Source organism: Belonocnema kinseyi, chromosome 1, assembly GCF_010883055.1.
Source record: "Belonocnema kinseyi isolate 2016_QV_RU_SX_M_011 chromosome 1, B_treatae_v1, whole genome shotgun sequence".
NCBI classification, from domain to species: domain Eukaryota; kingdom Metazoa; phylum Arthropoda; class Insecta; order Hymenoptera; family Cynipidae; genus Belonocnema; species Belonocnema kinseyi.
This window is the reverse complement of record NC_046657.1, coordinates 95,476,174-95,497,598: the sequence shown is the minus strand read 5'-3', so window position 1 is coordinate 95,497,598 and position 21,425 is coordinate 95,476,174. Positions and strand designations below refer to the sequence as shown.

At 28.2% G+C, this 21,425-nt stretch overlaps 1 protein-coding gene across 4 annotated transcripts in view; it reads left to right on the top strand.

Moving 5' to 3' along the window:
• LOC117181271 (protein sidekick) overlaps positions 1 to 21,425 on the top strand; it is a 96,958-nt gene that overhangs the window by 68,177 nt on the left and 7,356 nt on the right. For 2 of the 4 annotated variants that reach the window (XM_033373854.1, XM_033373976.1), the window contains 14 exons: positions 990 to 1,186; positions 1,311 to 1,520; positions 1,685 to 1,945; positions 4,098 to 4,326; positions 4,459 to 4,761; positions 8,517 to 8,697; positions 8,825 to 9,040; positions 9,171 to 9,367; positions 14,171 to 14,367; positions 14,505 to 14,744; positions 14,910 to 15,249; positions 15,375 to 15,653; positions 18,074 to 18,094; positions 18,505 to 18,662. In XM_033373854.1, the coding sequence (XP_033229745.1) occupies positions 990 to 1,186; positions 1,311 to 1,520; positions 1,685 to 1,945; positions 4,098 to 4,326; positions 4,459 to 4,761; positions 8,517 to 8,697; positions 8,825 to 9,040; positions 9,171 to 9,367; positions 14,171 to 14,367; positions 14,505 to 14,744; positions 14,910 to 15,249; positions 15,375 to 15,653; positions 18,074 to 18,094; positions 18,505 to 18,662 (3,029 nt within the window). The remainder of the gene's footprint in view (positions 1 to 989; positions 1,187 to 1,310; positions 1,521 to 1,684; positions 1,946 to 4,097; positions 4,327 to 4,458; positions 4,762 to 8,516; positions 8,698 to 8,824; positions 9,041 to 9,170; positions 9,368 to 14,170; positions 14,368 to 14,504; positions 14,745 to 14,909; positions 15,250 to 15,374; positions 15,654 to 18,073; positions 18,095 to 18,504; positions 18,663 to 21,425) is intronic. The other 2 variants (XM_033374057.1, XM_033373899.1) reach the window with 1 other exon arrangement.

Below are 21,425 nucleotides of genomic sequence, written 5' to 3'. Positions count from 1 at the left end.
CGATAATATTGTTGAATTTGAAAGTAAAGCAAATTGTAAAATTGTTTTATTTTCAAGGTTTGAATGTGGCCATTTTTAATAATAATTGTTATCTGAACCCTTCTAATTAACAAAATGTATAGATTTTACAATTTTAAATTGACAGCATCAATAGTTGAAACTTTCGTAATTTAGATCCTGGCAAATTTAATAATACCAAATTCGAATATTAAACATTGGATGGTTTCAAATTGAAAACCTTAATAATTAGTTGAGTAATTTGACAGTTTGAAGCTTTCAATATTTAAAAAATTGAACCATTAAAATTCTGAAAAGAAGCCTTAAATATGTGAATTTTTAAGTTTTAAGTCTTTAATATTGAATAATTAGAAAATGCATTTAAAATTAACGAACTGTGAATTAGAAGTGTTGAATAATTTTGTATCGTAACGTTAAATAAATGAAGTTAAAAATTTATTGGCTTAAAGTTTAAGGATTTTAAAACAAAATGCGTTTGAAATTGGACAAATGTGAATTGAATCAATTTAAATTGAAGTTGCACAATTTTATACTTTATATGGGTTAAATAATTTAATTAAAGACGTATATATGGAATAATTCGCTTAATAGTAGAAAGATTTTATTTTCAATCCGTCCCCTAAATTTAAAATTATTCCATTTTTAAAAATCTCAGTTTAAAAATGTTAAATTAAAAATATTGTTGGGCTTGGAGACCTCGAAATATATTCTATCCTAAGATTATATTATTCATCCAGGTCGATGCGCAAGGATTAATCTGTAATCTGAGGCAGCTTTTAAGAGAGTTTTTACAATATTTTCAATTTTAAACGATTAAAATGTAGGGTTATTCCGGTCTAGATTTGTTAGTTTATTGGGGAAAATTTTTGGAAATCAGACACAAATTAGATGGTTGAGTAGTTCTAAACTGTTCCGAATTTAATTTGCTTTTAAATTTCAAGAAACTTTATTTTTAATTTGGTTATTTTCAGTTCCTGGGGAAGTCGAGAACCTCCAGTTTCTAAACATTAGCGATCGGGCTCTAACCGTCAAATGGAATCCGCCCCGTGAAATCAATGGAATTCTCACTGCTTATCAACTAAAATACATGATCAAAGATTTGCCCGAATCCCTTAAAGTCGAAAACTTAACCGCCGAGATTCATTCTGTGAAGGTTGAACATCTCCAGGTAAATTTCTTCTTTATCTTATTTTTTTGTGAATCGATTTTTACCATATAGACCAGAGTCGATAAATAATTAATTCTAGATACAATTTCTCCATCTCTCTAATTACTATTTTCATTTCCGTCAGGCTACAACGCACTACAGATTTGAAATCGTTGCCTGGACTTCAAAAGGACCTGGAAAATCAAGCATAGCTGTTATTCAATCTGGAATTGAACCCGTTTTGCCCGAACCTCCAACAAAACTTGCATTATCGAATATCGATGCCTTTTCTGTTGTTCTTCAATTCACGCCTGGTTTCAATGGGAATGCTTCGATTACGAAATGGACAATCCAGGTCAGCAAATTGCTCTTTTTTAATTGAGGGGACGTTCAAAGAATACGTAATGTTTTTTCTTTAAACGGCCCAGAAGTATTTAAACCGCATTTTTGTTTGTTTTTTAAATTTTAGGAAGATTTAATCACTGATTAAAATTTAAAAAATTTTATTCATGTTCTTAGGCACAAACTACTCGGAACACAACTTGGTACACGATAGACGAAATTTCAGATCCTGATTATGATACAAACACGATTAAAGTTCAGCGTTTGACTCCATTTATGCAATATAAATTAAGATTGATTGCAAATAATGTAGTTGGATCTTCGGCACCTTCGGAACCGACGAAACAATTTCAAACAATTCAAGCACCGCCTTCTCATCCTCCAAGAAATGTTACTGTTCGAGCAATGAGCGCGACGGATTTGCGAGTTCGCTGGATTGTAAGTTGATTGATTTTCAGTAAACAGAAAATCGGGAAAGAAACGGAAATTGACAGTAAATCTTTCTTTTTCCGGGAATTGGTTTAATTCTTACTTTTAGTAGAAAATCCTATCATCTGAAGTTAAGTGAAATTGAACGAGTGCGCTCTAAAAGTTGTCTAACTTGCTCCATTTTAATTTTAAAGGCTAATCATAAAATTGTTTCATTTTGAAGATGACTTGATAGTGTTAATTTTTAAATATCTTAAGACTGTAATTCTTAATTTCGAAACGTTTTAAAATCGAAATGTAGAATTTAGAATGCTTTGCCAGAGAATAATTTTTTCACTTTTGGTCGCTTTTTAAAATCCCTTTCAGTCTTCTTTTTAAAACATGATTTGAATTGGAAGCATTTAAAACCTAATACTTTGAGATAAAAATATAGGTATAACATTTTTTGGCTTAAACTCAAACTTGAAATATTACGAGAAAATTGAATTTGATTTTTTTTACGTTTAGAGCAGTTATTTTATTGAAATGCTCTTGCTACTAACAATTTTTGTATTTGTTAAGATATAATTTATCTCTTGTTCATTGCAGAATAAATCAAGAGATTTCAAGGCACTTTTTGTAGAGTGTACCAATTATTTTATAGATTGTAATGAGTGGACTTCAATGAAAATAATTTAATATTGTGATCAATTCTATCAATTTTCTATTTCTTTTCCGCTAATGTAAAATGTTACAGTATACATTTTTTTGTGTTATTTAACTTACAAATTATAAAAATTATTAGTTGAAAATTTCGATGTTATTTAAATTTCACAATTAAAATGCATTTCACAGAGATCTTGAAACTTTTAAACGATTAAAAGGGTTTCAAAGATTTGAAAAAATCTAGACTATACGGTTTTTTAATGATTTCCAAACGTTTCAATTAATTTAAACGATTTCAAAAGGTTGCACATAATTTTAGAAGATTCAAAATATTTTTTAAAAAATTCCCAAATATTTCGAACATTTAATTCAGATTTATTATTAGTATTATTATTACTATTATTTGAAAAGACGCGTAGACAAGTTTTCAAAGATTTTTAACATTTCACAAAGATTTCCAAATTTTCTAAAGATTTCATGGATTTCTAAGGTTTCAACATCTTTTAAAGATTCGAAACGATTACAAAGTGTTTTGGAAGATTTCAAAATACTTCACAAATATTTTTAATATTTTTAATATTTTTATGATTTCAAATGAATACAAAATATATCGCAAGTATTCAAAAGAGTTCATAGTGATCACCAAAGATTTCAAGAATTTCAAGAACTCTCAACAAAGGTATAGAACACCAGGTTTCAAAAATTTCAAAGATTTTAAACGATTTCAAAAGGTTTCAGCAAACTTGAGGAGATTACAAAAGATGTCAATGATTTCACAGGAACACAAGAAATTTCACAAATATTAAAGAAAGATTTCTTAAATACAAATCAATTTCTAATAAATTAATAAATATCTTAAGAATATTTTTTTAAATTAAAATTAAATATAAATAATAATTTAAAATTATATAAATTTAGAACATTATTTTTAAATTTAAATGAAATTAGTTGAAATGAATTTTATACAAAAATAATAATAAAATTTGTAATAAATAAAATTAATTTAATAGTCATTTAATTATTAAAGATTTCAAAGATTTCAAGGGTTTCAATTACTTTAAAAATATTCCCAACGATGTTATTTATGATTCAGCTTTCTTTAAAAATTGTTGGCAATAAAAAATGAAATGGCTCATATTTTTACATGTATAACAAATGGTTATTTAAATATTTTATGTAAAAAAAAGATAACCTAGAAAAATTTTATTTTTTGACCTTGAAAACCTGGAAAAGACTTTGAATTTTGTTTCTAAGAATCGCTGGACACCCTAATTATTGAACTTTCGAATTGGAAATAAGAATTTATATTGCCGAAAAGCTTTTTTACAAACCAAGAAATAACGTGGATTTTTTTTTAGATTAGACGGTCAACTCTTCTTAACTCTATTTTTGAAAGATATCGCACAAATTTTAAAGATTTCAAAAAATTTAAGAAAGATGTCACCAAATTTCAAAAGATTTCCGAATTCATAAATATTTCAAAGCATCAAATACTAATTTTACTGCTTTTGTTCAGCCATTGCAGCAGGTCGAATGGTATGGAAATCCGAGAGGATACAACGTCACCTATACAGAATTAAGGACAAACAAATCGAAAAGCATCAGCATCGAAGATCACACTGCTAATTCCTACGTTCTTGAAAATATGGAAGAATTTGCTCTGTATGAAGTCGTGATGCAGGCCTTTAATGATGTCGGATCTTCTTCTTCCAGTCCAAAAGCTGTCGAAAGAACTCGAGAGTCAGGTAAGAATTAGTATAAGTATCATATATTCTTTCCAAATTATCAGCCATTCAAATTCCCCTAATTTTTTTAAATCTGATCAGATTCGAAATTCCTAGAATTGACAATAATAAAACGATAACATTTATTTCCAGTTCCTTCCCTCGGGCCGATTAATGTGGAGGCAAACGCCACATCCTCAACTACAATTGTTGTGAAATGGGGAGACGTTCCGATCGAACATCAAAACGGACAGATCGAGGGTTTCAAGGTTTACTATGGAGCCAATAGCAGATCGCCGTTCCAGTACAAAAATATTCCGAGTAACAGTACCTTCACAACGACCTTGACGGAACTTAGAAAGTATGTGCAGTATCATATCCAGGTTCTGGCCTTTACAAGATTAGGCGATGGAGCTTTAAGTGTTCCTCCAGTTCGTGTCCAAACCTTTGAAGACGGTAAGAATCAATTCAATATTTTTTTAGTGGAAATTTTTCTCACTTATAATTTAAAATCCAGCATTAAAAATCCTTCATGTTTTGAAGGATAACATTTTTTTATTTTAGAAGTTTTAATTTTGCAACAAAAAAGTAATTTATAATGGCTCTTTATCGACTTAAACAAAGAGTCACAGTTTGTTTTCAATGCTTGGAGTATATGAAATTCAAAGTGTTTGGAATTTAACAATTATGACTAAAAACGTCCCAGATCGATTATTTAACATTTAATAATTCATAAGTAGAGTATTTCGTAGTTAAAAATTTTAAATTGGATAATTTTAAACAAGTTCAAAATTGAAGTATTTCCAATTGAAATATTCAATACTATTGGGAATGGTGGTCTACTATTTCGCCATCTGGTGCCCAAAACTGGAACTAGAAAGAGTAGGTACAATTTTAAAGTTTTACAATAATTTTTGCATAAAAGTGTTTTTACGATAGTTTTGTGAAGTATAAAACAATGATTGAATACTAAAAACAAATATTTATGAAAAAACAAATAGTTTTAGATAGAATTTCCATGTTATACAATGAAAAAACACATTTTTGTCAAATAGGTTTTAAAAAAACATAATTATTTTACTATTTCATGTAATTTCCAATGAATTTATGTTTAAATAAACTTGAAATAATGTATGTAGTGACAAATTTTATCTAGGTTATGCGAAGAATACGAATAATAGACGATTTAGGGTGGCCGTTTTAATCCCAGAAAAAAATTCCCGGTCATTTTTCGGTTCGCAAACATTTTTCACGGTCAATGAAATTTAAAAAATCGAACTTTAAAGCTAACAATTTTTCCATTTGACTTAATAAAAACTGAACTGCAAATGAAAGCACTCAAAGTGGAACTCTTGAATTTCAAACTTTTAAAATAATTTACACATATAAAATGAAAGCTACTAACACTTTTAAATTGAACAATTTTGAATTAAATGCAGTTAAATTGCAAAATAAATATTTTAACTTTTATAAATTGTAGAGTTCAAAGATTCAGATTCAGCTCTGAATATATAATTCCACGTGATCAGTTTGAATTCTCAAAAGTCTAAATTGAAGAACCAATCAATGAATTATAAAATTTTCAAAATTATATAATTTCAAACAATTTTAAGCCAGAAACATAAAAAATGGACCGATTACATTTTTTTTATAAACTGAACACTTCTTAAATTAAAACTTAAATTATTTATATTTTAAATGGTTAAAAAATCCTTAAAGTGCTTCCAAATTCTATTTGAAAATCTTGAAACATCTGTATGTTGTTTACATTTTTTTCTTCAATTTTTAAATTATTTTTGCAATTATTTCAGAACTTTTAAACATCCATTAAAATGAATCCAATTTTTTCGAAAGTTCTTTTTAAATTCTGCCAGATTAAACAAATTTCCTTAGAATCTTCCACATTAATTTTTAATAATTTTGTAAATCTTTCTAAATCTTTGTGAATAATCACATAAAATTATCTTTTCAAAATAAAAATCATTATTAATTTTCATAGGAAATGTTTTTTATCTTCTGAAGCCATTCCAAATTCATTAAAATCTTTTAAATTTTTTGTACAAAATGTGCCAAAATCAAATTTTTAATTGAATTTGAATTTTTCCATAACTTCTAAATATTTCTTCAACTTCCTTGAATTTCTTCAAGAATAATATGTGTTCAATTGTTATTTGTACATCGAAGTTCAACAATTTTATTTACAAATTAATTTTTTTTATCGAACAATTAAAATGTAACGCTCAAAATTTAGTTTTTGATATTTCACTATAATTACATATTTTTAATGAACAGGCAAATATTTATAAATATTAAGTAATTCTTATTTTTCTTAATTAAAAAATGTCAAATTGAATGGTTTAAAATGGAATATTTTAGAATGAAATAATATATGAAATTTAATAAAAGCCTTTTTTATGAATATATTATTTAGAAGTTATTTTAAAATTGGAAATAGTTTATAAATTTGTAATCGGGCGTTTACCTTTCTTGAACTACTAAGACTTTCCAATTTAAATAGTTTTCATCATTTTTAACGTTAGAAACTGGAAATTCTAAAATTGCGAACTGATTTCGAATTACTTTTAGTATTCGACAAATACTTCAAACTCCGCAACAAAAATCGGTAAAATACTTTCATACAAAAATTAATGTACAACTTTAAAATCGTACCTATTCTTTATAGTTCGGATTTTTGTCAACAGGTGGCGTATCGCAGTTTAACCATTCCCAATAATGTTTTAAATTAAATTAGTTCAAAATATAATATTTGAAAAACGAAGCCTCATTTAAACAATTTTTTTACTTCTGGATAGTTACAATGTAAGAATTCTGAATTTCTAATGATAAATGATACAATTTTAATTGTTTTATTTCGCATCATTAATTTTGTACTTGACATGGAAGTGTTTGAATTTTGAAAAGTATAAGATACAACTATAGACTAATCTAAACAGATTTAAATTGATCAATTTCGAAGGTTTCCAATTGTAATTATTTCACTTTGAATTTCTTTTGTCATATAATATTTTCAAAATTGAAAACGATTCTTTTTGCAATGCAACCTGAAAATGTTTACTTTTAAAAACTTACAGCTATAATCATTTTTTGAAATTTTAAAGTCTTAATTTTTAATAGTTCACTTTCAAATAAAATAGAATAAAAAATACAGTTTTTAATATTTTAATCATTTTCAAGTAAATTAAAAGTGTTCAAAGTAAAACAATTTTGACTTTAAAAAGTTTTTAATCAGACAATTCAACATTAAAATGTTCACAGACAATTTATCAATTTGTAAATATAAATTCGCAAAGAATGAGCAATTTTAAATTAGAGAGTTTACAAATAAACTAGGAATATCAAATCGAAAACCTTGATAGTTGTACAACTATAAGTTTAAAATTGAAACGTTCAAAATTGAATCAATTGTGATTGGATTTTTATATTTAAAGTTATAGACAATGTTCAATTTAAACGTTTAATGTTGAACAATTACCAAACTTCAAGTCGCAGAATTAATTTCCGACAAAATTATGTTTTTTAGTAGAAATGTTGTTTCTGATTTGAGAAAAAAATCTGCGATAAAAAATTGTGAAGTTAAATACAAATTTATTTAAAGTTTTATAACTTTTAATCTAATTGGTATATTAAGTTTTTCTTTCCCAATCGAATTAAGTTATCCTTTTACAAGGAATTTTTTTCAAATGACGGAAGATACGTCAAAATGTACCAAAAAAATCTCTAACAGAATATAAAATTAAAAATTTTACAGTTTTGTATGCTTGATTGTAGATTTTCAATTTCAGATATCAGAATAGGTTGCTAATTTAATGAATCTTATAGAATTTTCAGTACTTCGAATAAAGTGTTATGTAATTTTTAATGTTTAAAGTTTGTAAATGTGCAACATAAAAGAATTTTTTAAAGTTTGAATGCTTAAAAATGACAATTGTTCGATTATAACGACTTTGATATTTAATGCTTTGAATTCAAAAGAATTCCACTTTGAAAAAATTTACAGTTGAGTTTTGATTACTTGAAACAAAATTATTTGAGTTTTGAATGTTGGAGAAAAACATGGAGAAAATCTATAAATGTCGGAAAATCATTCCCTCGGACTAGACATTTTATGATCTGGCTTGGAAAATAATGAGCCCAAGTATTCTGTTTTCCTTCTTTTTTTTTCATTTCCATTTCTATTTTACTTTTTTTAGTTCCGGGACCGCCATCCAATGTCTCTTTCCCAGACGTTTCTTTTTCGACTGCGAGAATAATTTGGGACACGCCTGACGATCCAAACGGAGAGATTCTCGCTTACAAGGTCATGTTTCATTTGAACAATACTCAGGAGAAACATTTTGCCAAAGAATTCCCAGCATCTGAGCGAACCTTCAGGTAATTAGACTGATAGAATAATATATTTATTCAATTGCAAAAGATATATAAGGCTTGTCAAAGGTATTATGTGCGACAGAAAATCTGTTTCTCTTTTTCGTTATTAATTTGAGTTTTTGACTTCCAGGGCGACGGGACTAGAAGCAGAGAAATACTACATGTTTTCGGTGACGGCGCAAACGAGATTAGGTTGGGGAAAAACAGCTTATGCTTTGGTTCTCACGACTAATAATAGGGAACGTCCTCAGCCACCTTCGATGCCACAAGTCAGCAGATCACAAGTTCAAAGTCGACAGATTACGTTTAACTGGATTCCTGGTCGTGATGGTTTCGCTCCTCTTAGGTAAATTAAATAGAATAAATATGGATATTAAAAAAAATATTCCAAGTTTGAAGAGTTTTGGGACCGTCCTCATTTTGAGACTCTTTTCAATTCGATATTATTTCAAATAAAAACATATTTTAATTTTTAGATACTACACCATTCAGCAGTCTGAGAACTCTGGACCGTTTCAAACAATACCGGAAAGAGTGAATCCCTCCCTGACTTCTTACACGGCCAACAGTTTGAAGCCCTACACTTATTATCAGTTCAGAATTCAAGCTACAAACGACATTGGACCTTCTTCTTGGAGTACGGAGTCGAGTCAGGTTCAAACTTTGCCAACTGGTATGTACATAATACACATTTTCGATTCGGACGCTTTCTATTGATTTTATTTTTCATCTTTTAATATCATTTAAAAAAAGGTTTAGCTTCTCGTTCTAGTCATTGTTAGAAACTGAAGGATTAATTTCGAATTTTGATATATAGCTGAATTCAAGATAATGTCGACACCTCCATGTTAAGAGAATTTCTCTCGAGTGTTTACGCTTAAAACGTCCTGGTGGTCCTTTAAATTCTTTAAAAAAGCATTCTATTTTTTATTTGACCCCTCGTTTATATTTTATACACTCTTTGGTTTGTTATATTATTTTTAATTCACTCGAATTCCTTTCGAATTCTTCTAAATCCCATGTCCAGGAAAAAATATTCGATTTAATGGATAATATTTGAACCGCTGAATTTAAGAATGCCGATTCACTTGACTTGTGGTCTATTGGTTTGTGGAATTTGTAATCGATCTCATAAATTTAATCATTTCAAGTAGTCATCATACAGCCACCACAAATTAGGGAAAATTATGTAGGATTTTTTTTACATTCTCATCAGAAAAGGTATTAGATTTGTGTAAAACCCTCTGAACCCCTGAAACCCTCTGAATACGAAAAACAGGTTTTTACGAATGTGTATGTATATATGGCTCTCTGTCTGTGAGCACGATCTCTTTTGAAAAAAGTAATCTATTAGACTGGCCTTTGGCACACTCTTTTAGTGTCGAGAATTGGAGTTCAAGTTCGTTAGCCAGACAGTTTGGATAAAAATTCAAGAAGTGAGCGCATTTTGAAAATTTTTAAGACCGTTTTTTTAAGATTCAAAATCTCTCTGTACGGTTATTCTTAGTACTTGAAAAGGTGAACTTTTTTTCTTGTGACTTTTTTAATTAAAAAAATTACCAGAGCTATTGGGAATGGTGGTCTACCATTTTGCTACCTAGTACCAAAAACTCGAACTAGATAGAGTAGGTACAATCTTAAAGATATAAATTAATTTTTGCATAAAAGTGTTTTTGCGACAGTTTTGTGAAGTATAAAACAATGAATACTAAAAACAAATGTTCATAAAAAAACAAATAGTTATAGATAGAATTTCCATCCTATACAGTGAAAAACCAAATTTTTCTCAAATCGATTTTTAAAAATATATATTTTACTATTTCATGTAAGTTTCAATGAATTTAAGTTTAAATAGACTTTAATTAATGCATGTAGCGACCAATTTTATCCAGATTATGAGAAGTATATGATTAATAGACGATTTAGGGTGGTCGTTTTAATCAAAGAAAAAAATTCCCGGTTTTTTCCCGGTTCGCAAACATTTTTGATGGTCAATGAAATTAAAAAAATCGAACTCTAAAGCTAACAATTTTTCCATTTGAATTAATAAAAACTGAGCTGTAAATAAAAACACTCAGAGTGGAACTCTTAAATTTCAAACTTTTAAAATTGAAGTTTAAACGTGTTTTAATTCAATAATTTTGTATTCAAATCTGATTCAAAAGCTCAATAATCTACATGTATAATGTGGAAGCTACTGACACTTTCAAACTGAACAATTCTTAATTAAATGCAGTTAATCAGTAAAATAAAAAATTTAATAAATTGTAGAGTTCAAAGATTCAGATTTTTTTCTAAAAATATAAACCCACGTTATCATTTTTAATGCTCTAAAGTCTAAATTGAAGAATCAATCAATGAATTAAAAAAAATTTCAATTATATAATTTAACGAAGTTCTAAGCTAGAAACGTTAAAAATTGAACGATTACATTTTTTTATGAACTGAATACTTCTTAAATTAAAAGTTGAATTATTTATATTATAAATGGTTAAAAATCCTTAAAACGCTTCCAAATTTCATGTTTGATAATTCTGTAATTCTTTTTTAATCTTTCTGAATAATCACTTAAAATTATATTTTCAAAATAAAATAGGAAATGTTTTTATTCTTCTGAATCCACTTAAAACTCTTAAAAATCTTTTTATTTTTTTGTACGAAATATGCCGAAATCTATATTTTGTTTTAAATTAGGCTGTGGGCTATTTCCACCGAAATTTAGTTACTAATAGCCGGATTTTGTCAGTACACGTAGACACTTTGTTTAAATTATTTTCAATAATTTCAAATTTTAAATTGAATTGAAATCTTTGCAAAACTTCTAAATATTTTTTCAACTTCCTTGAATTTTTTATAGAATAATACGTGTTCAATTGTTATTTATACATCGAAGTTCAGCAATTTGACTTACAAATTAAATTTTCTTTAAATGGAACAATTAAAGTCTAACTTTTAAAATTTATTTTTTAATATTTTACTATAATTACTGATTTTAAATAAAAAAAGTCAGATATTTCTAAATATTAAGTAATTCTAATTTTTCTTATTTAAAAAAATTCAAATTGAATGGTTTAAAAATGGAATATTTTAGAACTAAATAATATGTGGAACATAATAAAATCTTTTAATTATGAATATACTATTTTAAGTTTATTTTAAAATTGAAAAGACTTTCCAATTGAAATAGTTTACATAATTTTTAATCTTAGAAACTCGAAATTTAAAAATTATGAACTAATTTCGAATCGTCTTGTAAAATTAATTATTATTCACTTTAAAAATTTTAAAGAACAAGTCAATTTTAAAAATCATTAATTATTTATATTCACAATTGATCAGCTAAAAATGTTTTTTTTTTATCTAAAATTTTCGGTTTTTAAATGGTTCTAATTTTTATTGCCTTAAGTCTTTAAAACTGCATTTTAAAATTCTTTAAAATAAAATGTACACTTAACGAATAAAATCTAAAATTAAAAGTTTGTTAAAATGGACGAATTTGGAAATACGCATTCTAAACTGAATGATATTATAATTGAAAAAGATAGCCATTTAATTCATTGATTAAAAAACGATGGAAATCACAGTTGAACAAATTTTTGTGTATAAATTTGTAAAATTCCCGGTCAAAAAATAAATTCACTGTCATTTCCCGGTCTCATAAGATTCTCAATTTCCTTTGTTTCAGATAAAGACTTAGTCTTAGAATCCAATAAATACTTTAAACTCTACAACAAAAATACTTTAAACATTTTTATTTGCAGGTTAAAATGTATCTTTAAAATCGTACCTATTCCTCCTAGTTCAGATTTTTTCACGAGGTAGCGTATCGCAGTTTTACCATTCCCAATAGCACTTAGCAAATTAAAAACAAAAAAATTAAAATTTTAAGCTAAATAACACACGATATGAAAAAAGTCAAGAAAAGAAAACATTTATTTTTGAAAGCCCTACAAGATTATCATAACAATTTTTTGAATTATTCGAAAAATTGAAAATTGACATTTGTATGGCACAAAAATTAATAAAAAATTTCATTTTGCGGTCAAACTATGCAAGAGGCGACAAAATATGATTGGATAAAAATAGTGCTCTCAAAAAATATCTGCAAATTTGCTATTATTGACTTTTTGATAGGACGCGTAGTTTTTGTTTTATTCCTAAAAAACAGCATTAACAATAGAAAAATTAAATTTTTAAACAAGCGACAGAAGCTACGAAAAATTGAAAGATGCAAAATTTGCTTACGCCAAAAACCTCTACAAATTTGTTATGAATAATTTTTTGATAGAATTTGCAGTTTTTGTTTAAATCGTGAAAAAGAACGTTGACAATAAAAAATCAAATATTTGGTAAAACCATGCAAGGTACAGTAACACTTTAGCTAATAACATTTTTCGCCTAAATTATATCTACAAATTTTCTTCCATCCAGTTTACGCTAGTATACGTATTTTTGTTGTTGTTTTAATCTTAAAAAATTACATTGAAAAAAAATAGAATAAAAAATTGATGCAAAAACGACAGAAGTTGCAATAAAATGTTTGATAACAATTTTTTTTATATGATGCACACTTTACAGAATGTTTTAAACAAGATAATGGAAATAAATACGTTTCAATACCAATACATATTATGCATCGTAATAATATAAATTTATTGAAATGATAGATTTTTCATAGTAGCTGAGAATAAAAATGTGCAGAAAAGGTTACCTCTTTGATAAAATCGAGTGCGAAGCACGAGGTAATGTTGAAAATATATTCGGTAAAGCCGAAGGAGGTTTAACAAAAGAGAATTTACAGTCAACAAATTAGAGTTATCGATGCTTTTACCTTTAATTTTAAAAGACCTGCATAAAAATGTGGGGGAATACAAAGACTGAGCGCGAAGCGCGAGAACTAACATTCACACGCCTTAGGCGCGCTCAAACTTGCGAGCGAAGCGAGCCGCCCGCGCTGTGAGAATTTTTTTATCGGAACCATCCGAACGACATTTAGCGACTGAGTTTCTTATATTTCAGTCGATTCTCGTTTCATAGGCGAATACCTCCAAATTCCTGGCATTATCTTGAAGTTTTTGGCATTTCTTGAATTTATAGAATTATAAATAATACATTGAATTCACATAAATGCAGCAGATTTAAATTAATTCAGAGAATTAGCAAAATTTTTGGAGTTCAGGAAATTAAGAAATATTCAGAATTCAAGGTCATTAGGGAATTCAAGGAATTTAGGGAATCCAAGAAAATTAGGTTATTCATCAAATTTACGGAATTCAAGGACATCAGAAAATATAGAGAATTCTAGGAATTCAATTAATCCAAATCTTTGAATGGAAATTGAAAGCGCATTCAACATAATTTAAGTGAATTAATAATAAAATACAAAAACAGAAAGTATTAAATACTAAACTTGTCTAGGGACCAAGTAAAAAGCACTAGAGTAATTAAATCTTTAAATAATTTTTCTTATCAACAGCTCCTTCGAAAGGCGTCACCGGATTAAAAGTGGTACCAATAACAACAACAAGTGTCGAGGTTTACTGGAACATGATCGAAGAAGTTTACTGGAGTGGAGATCACGAAACTGGAGGCTACAGAGTTATTTATCAACCAGTTTCTGATTTCCCGACTGCACTTCAGGCTACTCCCAAAGAGGAGGTCATGGGTATCAAGGTCAGTAATTTTATTAAATTTTAAGATATTTACATTTCATTTTTGAATAAATTTGTGTACATTATTTTGTTTGAAATATTTTAGATAAAAGAATGCACATCTATTTAATATAATAGCAATTTTAATTGATTTTTCAGAAAACTAAAATGGTACTTAGTGACTTGACAGAGGATAAAAATTATGAGATCATCGTTGTGCCCTTTAATTCTGAGGGTGAAGGTCCTCCGAGTCCCCCGGTTACTGTTTACGTCGGTGAAGCCGTTCCTACAGGAGAACCTCAGTATTTAAAAGCTGAATCGATTTCATCAACGGAAGTTCTTTTGCAGTGGAAAGCACCTCAGGCCAATATGCAAAATGGAGATTTGTTGGGATACAAAGTAAGTGAAAACTGAGAGTTTCGGGCTTCACAGTCTTTTCTCTATTTTACCCGCACAAAAAATATTCAACAATTATACAAAATAGTGCATTTGGATTGTTTTAAAATTCGCTTTCTCTTACAAAGCATTTATTCAAATTAATTCTTGAATGAAATTTATTTGCAGATTTTCTATCTCGTCACTGATTCGCCACAACACCTTGAAGGCAAACAAGAAGAGGAAATAGAAGTCGTTCCTGCGTCCTATTTAACTCACAGCCTAGTTTTTCTCGATAAATACACCCAGTATCGAATCCAAGTCCTCGCTTTTAATCCCGCGGGTGATGGACCAAGAACTCCTGCGATTACTGTCAGAACCAAACAAGATATTCCAGGACCTTGCCATAATCTGCAGTTCACCGAAATCACAATGACGAGTCTCAGGGTTTCCTGGGATCCACCTAAATCGCGAAACGGCGATATAATTGGCTACGTTGTCACTTATGAAACAGCCGAACAAAACGATCGTAAATATTATTTTTACTATCTATTGTACAGATTTTTGTTATATCTGCTTATACAAGATCTGAATGAGATTCTTGTTTTTGAAGAAGTGGATCTTTTGTAATTAAATTTATGATTTTTTTTGTAGGTTTTAGCAAACAGGTGAAGCAAAAAGTAACAGAAACGAGTTTGCTGGTTCAACCTTTGGAGGAAGAAGTGACTTATACTTTTGCAGTGAGAGCCCAGACGATTGATTTTGGGCCTCCAATTTCCGGAAATGTAACTACTGGACCTCAGGAAGGATCTCCGATGGTTCCAAGCGATCTTGCGGTCCAGAAAACAGTTTCAAGTGTCGATCTGCGGTGGACGAATGGAGCTTCTGGAAAGGGTCCGATTTTGGGTTACTACATCGAAACCAGACGAAAAGGTAAATTATAAGTGTATTTCTATAGATATTTCAAAATGTTGGGTCACTATCAAGTTTGGAATTTTTGGAAGGTATTAAATTAGAGGCAACTTTAATTTAAAGACAGAATTCAAATGCGAAAACATGCAGGTATTTTTTTTATTTCGGAAACTCTCTCAAGTATCTACAAATGTTGAGCGCTATTCAGTTTTAAGAATACGTATTTCACGCTTCTGATAATTATAAATTTATTTTGGATACATTCCGGAATTTGAACGGATTTTTTTAAATCTCGTGAAGTTCGGCGAATTTAAATTAAATCTCTAGAACTTCTACAAAATACCATTAAATTTAATATTTGAAAGAATTATAGAGAAAGTTCGCAATATTTCAAGATGTTAAAATAGTGATGAAAAACTTCATGAAAATCCATGAAATCCTGTGAGTTTTTATAAAAGATTACTATGTAATACGAAAAATTACAGTGAAAAACTGAAAACCTCAAAGAACTTCTTTGAATTCAAATTTTAACAAATCCTATGTGATTGAATTAAATTTTGAAATCCTCTGACATTCCTTAAATATTTTTAAAACTTATAAAATACGTTTTTAATTCCTTCTAGACATTTGGAACTCTTCCAAAATTATTTAATTAACTTTTCAAATCCTACGAATTCACTTGAAAATTCCATTTGTAGGGTTTCACGGCATAACCATGTATGTAAGATCCACTTGTTTCAAAATACGTTTTATTTACTTCAAAATTCTCTTAAACCTAATTTTATTTTTATATCGTTAAAACCATTTTGCTTGAATATGCGAAATGCAGACAAACTAAAAGCACCATTTATTCTACGAAAAAATTACGTACAATCTATGGTTTGGAACATTTTTTGCACCAACTAATTCGTTATATAGTATGAATAAAAATTTTATACCATTTGATTGTTTATTTATATTACGTCACCAATTAGATCCATGAAAAGTGCAGAATGGATTGGTACTTTTTTCCTCCGCATCGCATTTAAAAACAAATTATTTAACCAAAAACTGTTCAAACAATTTAAAAGTAGTTTTTTAAAAATATATATTAATTTTGATACAATTAGTTTTCTTTTTGTGATTCTAGGACAAAATAATGTATTTGAATGTTTTGAAAATATGAAAAAATGGTAATGCAAAATCCAATTTTATTTTATATTAGCGTTTTTATCAAAGTAATTTTTTATTTTTGAACCTTCTATTTTTCTCTTCACATGTTTCTGGTGTTTCACGTATATATTTTATTTTAATTAGTATGCAAAAAATGAAATTTTAAAATAAAGTTTTTTCATGGTTATGAGCGCGTGCAAATTTTGATGAGCATTTTCTCGGTCATTCACTTTTTTTTACATTTTTTCTACTCTAAAAAGTGCTTTCTCATTTTTTTCTTTTTTAAATAATTCGAGTTTTGAAAGGGGTTTTTTTTGACATCTGACCTTTTTTCTTGGCACTTACATGGTTCTGACGTGATATCTTTCGTTTTATTTTCCTCGCCAGTTTAGTGAAATTCTATGGATATATCAAATTCTCTCAAATTCTTCTAAAACTTTGAAATCTCATGAACTAAAATAAGAAACATGTATTATAATGAAGTGCATATTAATTTAATTCTCATAGCATCTTTAGAAATCCTGAAAATGCCATAAAATCTCAAGAATCCTATACATTTCATTAGAATTTCAAAAATTTTGTTGACATTTTAAATAAAATCCATGTAAGTCTTGTTGATTATTTTGAATTTAAATCAAAATATGATGAGAAACCATTAAATTAATGTCAGATCTTCAAAATATTTTCAAATCTTTTAGTTTTCTCCAAGTCTTTGAAAATTTTAAATTTTCTCAGCTTTTTTGAAGTTTTTCTTAATCCTATATTACTATGGAAATTCTGGAAAATCCTAAAATACATTAAAATTCCGGGAAATCCCGTTAATTATTGTAATATTGAAACTCCCATTTATGTGCAATCTTTGTGATTTTGAAATGATACCTTAGATTTTTACATTTATAAAAATTTGCGTACGTTTCGAATTTTCGAACTCTTCTATATCCATGCATTTTTTTATCTTTTGATTTTTTCGAATTTTTAGGCACCTGTGAATTTCCATTTTTTTTTTCAAAATTCACTTTTATCAAATCTTAGAACTCGTAGACATGATTGATCTGTCAAATTTACTGAATTATTTTTTTTTGTTGTTCATAATTTAAAGTAGTAGTACTTGAAAATGGTATGATGTTTAATGGACTTAATTTCAAGGATGTTTTTGAATTAAAGGAGTGGAACTTCCATAATTTCGAAAGCTTTTCAAATTTGAAATATTCTTTAATGAGTTTTCTTTCCGAATTCTTGGTTATTTTATAATCTGACTAATCTTCTTATTCTTTTGCACTTCTATTCAGCATCGGAAGAGTGGCAGCATTGTAAGTGTGATTTACACACTAGATTGTTTTTTATGTGTTATTCCGCTTTTTGTTTCTGAGTTTCATTACTCATGCATGTCTCAATTTCCAATCGTTCATCTTCAATCAAATTTTTGACTCTTTTTAAATTATCTAATACATTAAAACTTGTGTCTTATATTGGAAACCTAATATTTAATATTAAAAATGATTGTGCTTATAATCCATGATATTAAGAAAACGAGAACCATAAAAAAGGGTGAACTACATTCATTTGTAAGAATTACTTAAATGATTTATTTTGTAGAATTTTGGTAATTATAGAAAGAGTGCAGATTTGCAACTTGAAGAGCTTTTGTGTCGTAAACCTTATTTTTATTTAGCTTTCGAAATTATATCTCATTTCTTTCTTTTTTCTGAAATTGTTATAGATGACACGAGATGGCAGACGATCGTGAGAAGCAACAGCGGTCCTTTGACGGAGTACACTGTTTCTTATCAAAATTTACTGCCTTCTACTTCTTACTTATTCAGGGTGATTACCTACAATCGATACGGAATCAGTTATCCTGCTTATTCCAGTGAAACGGTAGGTTTTAAAACAAAAATATAATAATACTAATTATAGCAAGTGACACTAATGTGAAAACATCTTACAATTAGGTATTTTCACTTCAATCGCCAGCTAACTTCACTTCGTTGATTGCTGAGGGGAAAACAATGGACCAAATGCATGGGATTTGGTCCATTTTTACCCTATTTTGCTAATATCCTCGCAAAAACTTATTTTTTCTATATAAGTATAGTTGAAAAATAGTTTTTATTTTTTAAGAACTATTTAATGACATAATAAAATGATAGTAATTACTATTCATTACGAAGATATTATAGAAATACAGTTTTGTTCCATGCATTTAGAGTTCTTAAATTCCCGAGAATTTAAGTTCAGGTTATATAACCGAGAATATGACAGAATTAAGGAGAATTTAAAAGAATTTAAGAGAATTTATGATTTTTAACAATATTTTTATTGTTTAGGTTATATCAGCAGTTGAATATAAATTATTTTCTAGTATACACAAATTTAAAATTTTCAAATGTATTAATTTATTTCAAACAAATAAAAGGTTTTTCTACTTCAAAAGATAACTCTTTATCAAAAAACTAGAATTTTCAACAAAATAATTGATTGTTTAACATAATAGTTAAATATTCAACCTAAAATAACAAATTACCAATGAAAAAGTGTCATAGTTTATATTTGATTAAAAAATGAATGAAAATTATACAACAAAACAAAAGAATTTTAAAACCAAAAAGACGAATTTCCAACAATTAAAGATTTTTTACTAAAAAAATAAATAAAAGTTTATCTAAATTATTGACCCTTCAAACCAAAAGACAAATTTTCTTTATAAAAATTCAATTTTCAAACCAAAAATATGACTGTTCAACAAAAAATTAGTTTTACCGAAACTGATGCATTTTTACGCGAAAAAAGGAAATATCAAACTAAAAAATAATATTTTTACAAAAAAACGCGAATTTTTAACAAAAAAAAATATCAATCGTAAAAAATTGAAAAGTTCCATTTTTTCTTAAAAAATGAATTCTAAACAAAAAAAACGAAATATTTTCCACTAAACAGTTAAATTTTCAACCAGACATAAGCCTTCAATACAAAATTTCACAATGTAGTTTAACTTTGACCCAAGTAGTTGATTTTTCAATTAAAAAAGATTAATTTATAACAAGATAATTAAACTTTTAACCAACGAGATAACTTTTCAACTTAAAATATAAATCTTTATCAAAAAAAGTGATTTTTTAACAAAGCTATTAAACCAAATGTTGTAAAGAAATTAGTTGAATTATCAAGCAAAGCAGAACGATTTTTAACCAATAAGTTGCATTTTCATACAAAAAAATGAAATTTCTTCTATAGCAGATGAAGTTTTGAATCAAAAAGATAAATTTTCAAAAAATAGTTGAATTTTTTGTTGAAAAAGATGTGAGTCGAGTTTTCATGATCAAAGTATGTATTTTTTAACACGAAATAATTTTCTACCAAAAAAATTGAATTTTCAATCCAAAACGACGAATTTTTAACCAAAAAGGATAACTTTTTAACAAAATTGTTGAATTCTGTAGCAAATAGTTGCATTTTTCTCAAAAAATATGAAATTCATCTTAAAGCAGAAGAATTTTTTATTACAAAAAAGTTGAGCTTTCATCCAAAAAAGATTCCAATTAACTCAGAGTAACATTCAAAATTGAATTTTTGTAACAAAAAAATAAGTTTCTACGAAAAAATTGAATTTTCAATCCAAAAAGACAAATTTTATCCAACAAAAAGGATGAATTTTTAACAATATAGTTCATTTCTCTGCTCTCTCTCTTTTTTTGGCCAAATGTTCACGTTTTGATATCTCCTGAATCCGAAAAATAGGTCTTTACAACCACTTTTTTCAAGATTTAAAAAATATGTGTACGGTGTTTCGTACTACTCAAACAGTCAAACAATTTGTCCTGATCACCTTTTTAAAAAAAAAATTGCTCTGTTCCTATAGTACTTACACAATTCAAAAAAATAAACAATAATACAAATTTTAAGCCGAATAATTCACGATATGTAAAAAAGTCAAAAGAAGAAAAATGTTGCTTTTTGAATGCCCTACAAGATTATCATAAATTAGGAAAATTTCCATTTTGATTCGAAAAAAATTGTGCAATCAAGAAATATCTACAAATTGCTTATTGGACAGTTTTATAATTTTTAGAAAGGACGAGATTGAGTGTAAAGGAAGAAAGGTGAGTGAAGGCAAAGGTGTGAAGTGTGAAAGTGAGTGGTTTGAAGTGAAAATTTGGAGCGTGTGAAGTTTTTGAGGTTAGGAGTGAAAAATAGTTGCTTGGTCAGGGGGGCAAGAGGTAGGAAATAAAGGCGGGAAACGTCACGGAGCTTTGGGTAAGGTAGGATGCCGACGACGCGAAGTCCACAAACTGGCGCCAGAGGGCAAGAGTTACTGGACGATCGCACAGAGCAGAAAACCGTACTAGCTGCAACAGCTGACGTTGCTGAAAGCATTGAAAATGGGGGGATGGGTGACGTTGATCGCAGTGACAGCAGCGGTGACGAAAGTGCCGAGAAGTCGACCCGGTTGGGGTCGACCTTAAGAAGCTAGGCAACGCGGGTTCGAACAGAAGTCTGGACGAATGGCAAAAAAAGGCAAGCGCGACTAGCTGTGAAGAGGAGGAAAAAAGGAAAAGAGTGGCTGGGGGAGATGAGGTAGAAAGGGACCAGGAGAACAAGAGAGTTAGAATTAAAAGGAAAACACCAGAGAGAGAAAGGGGG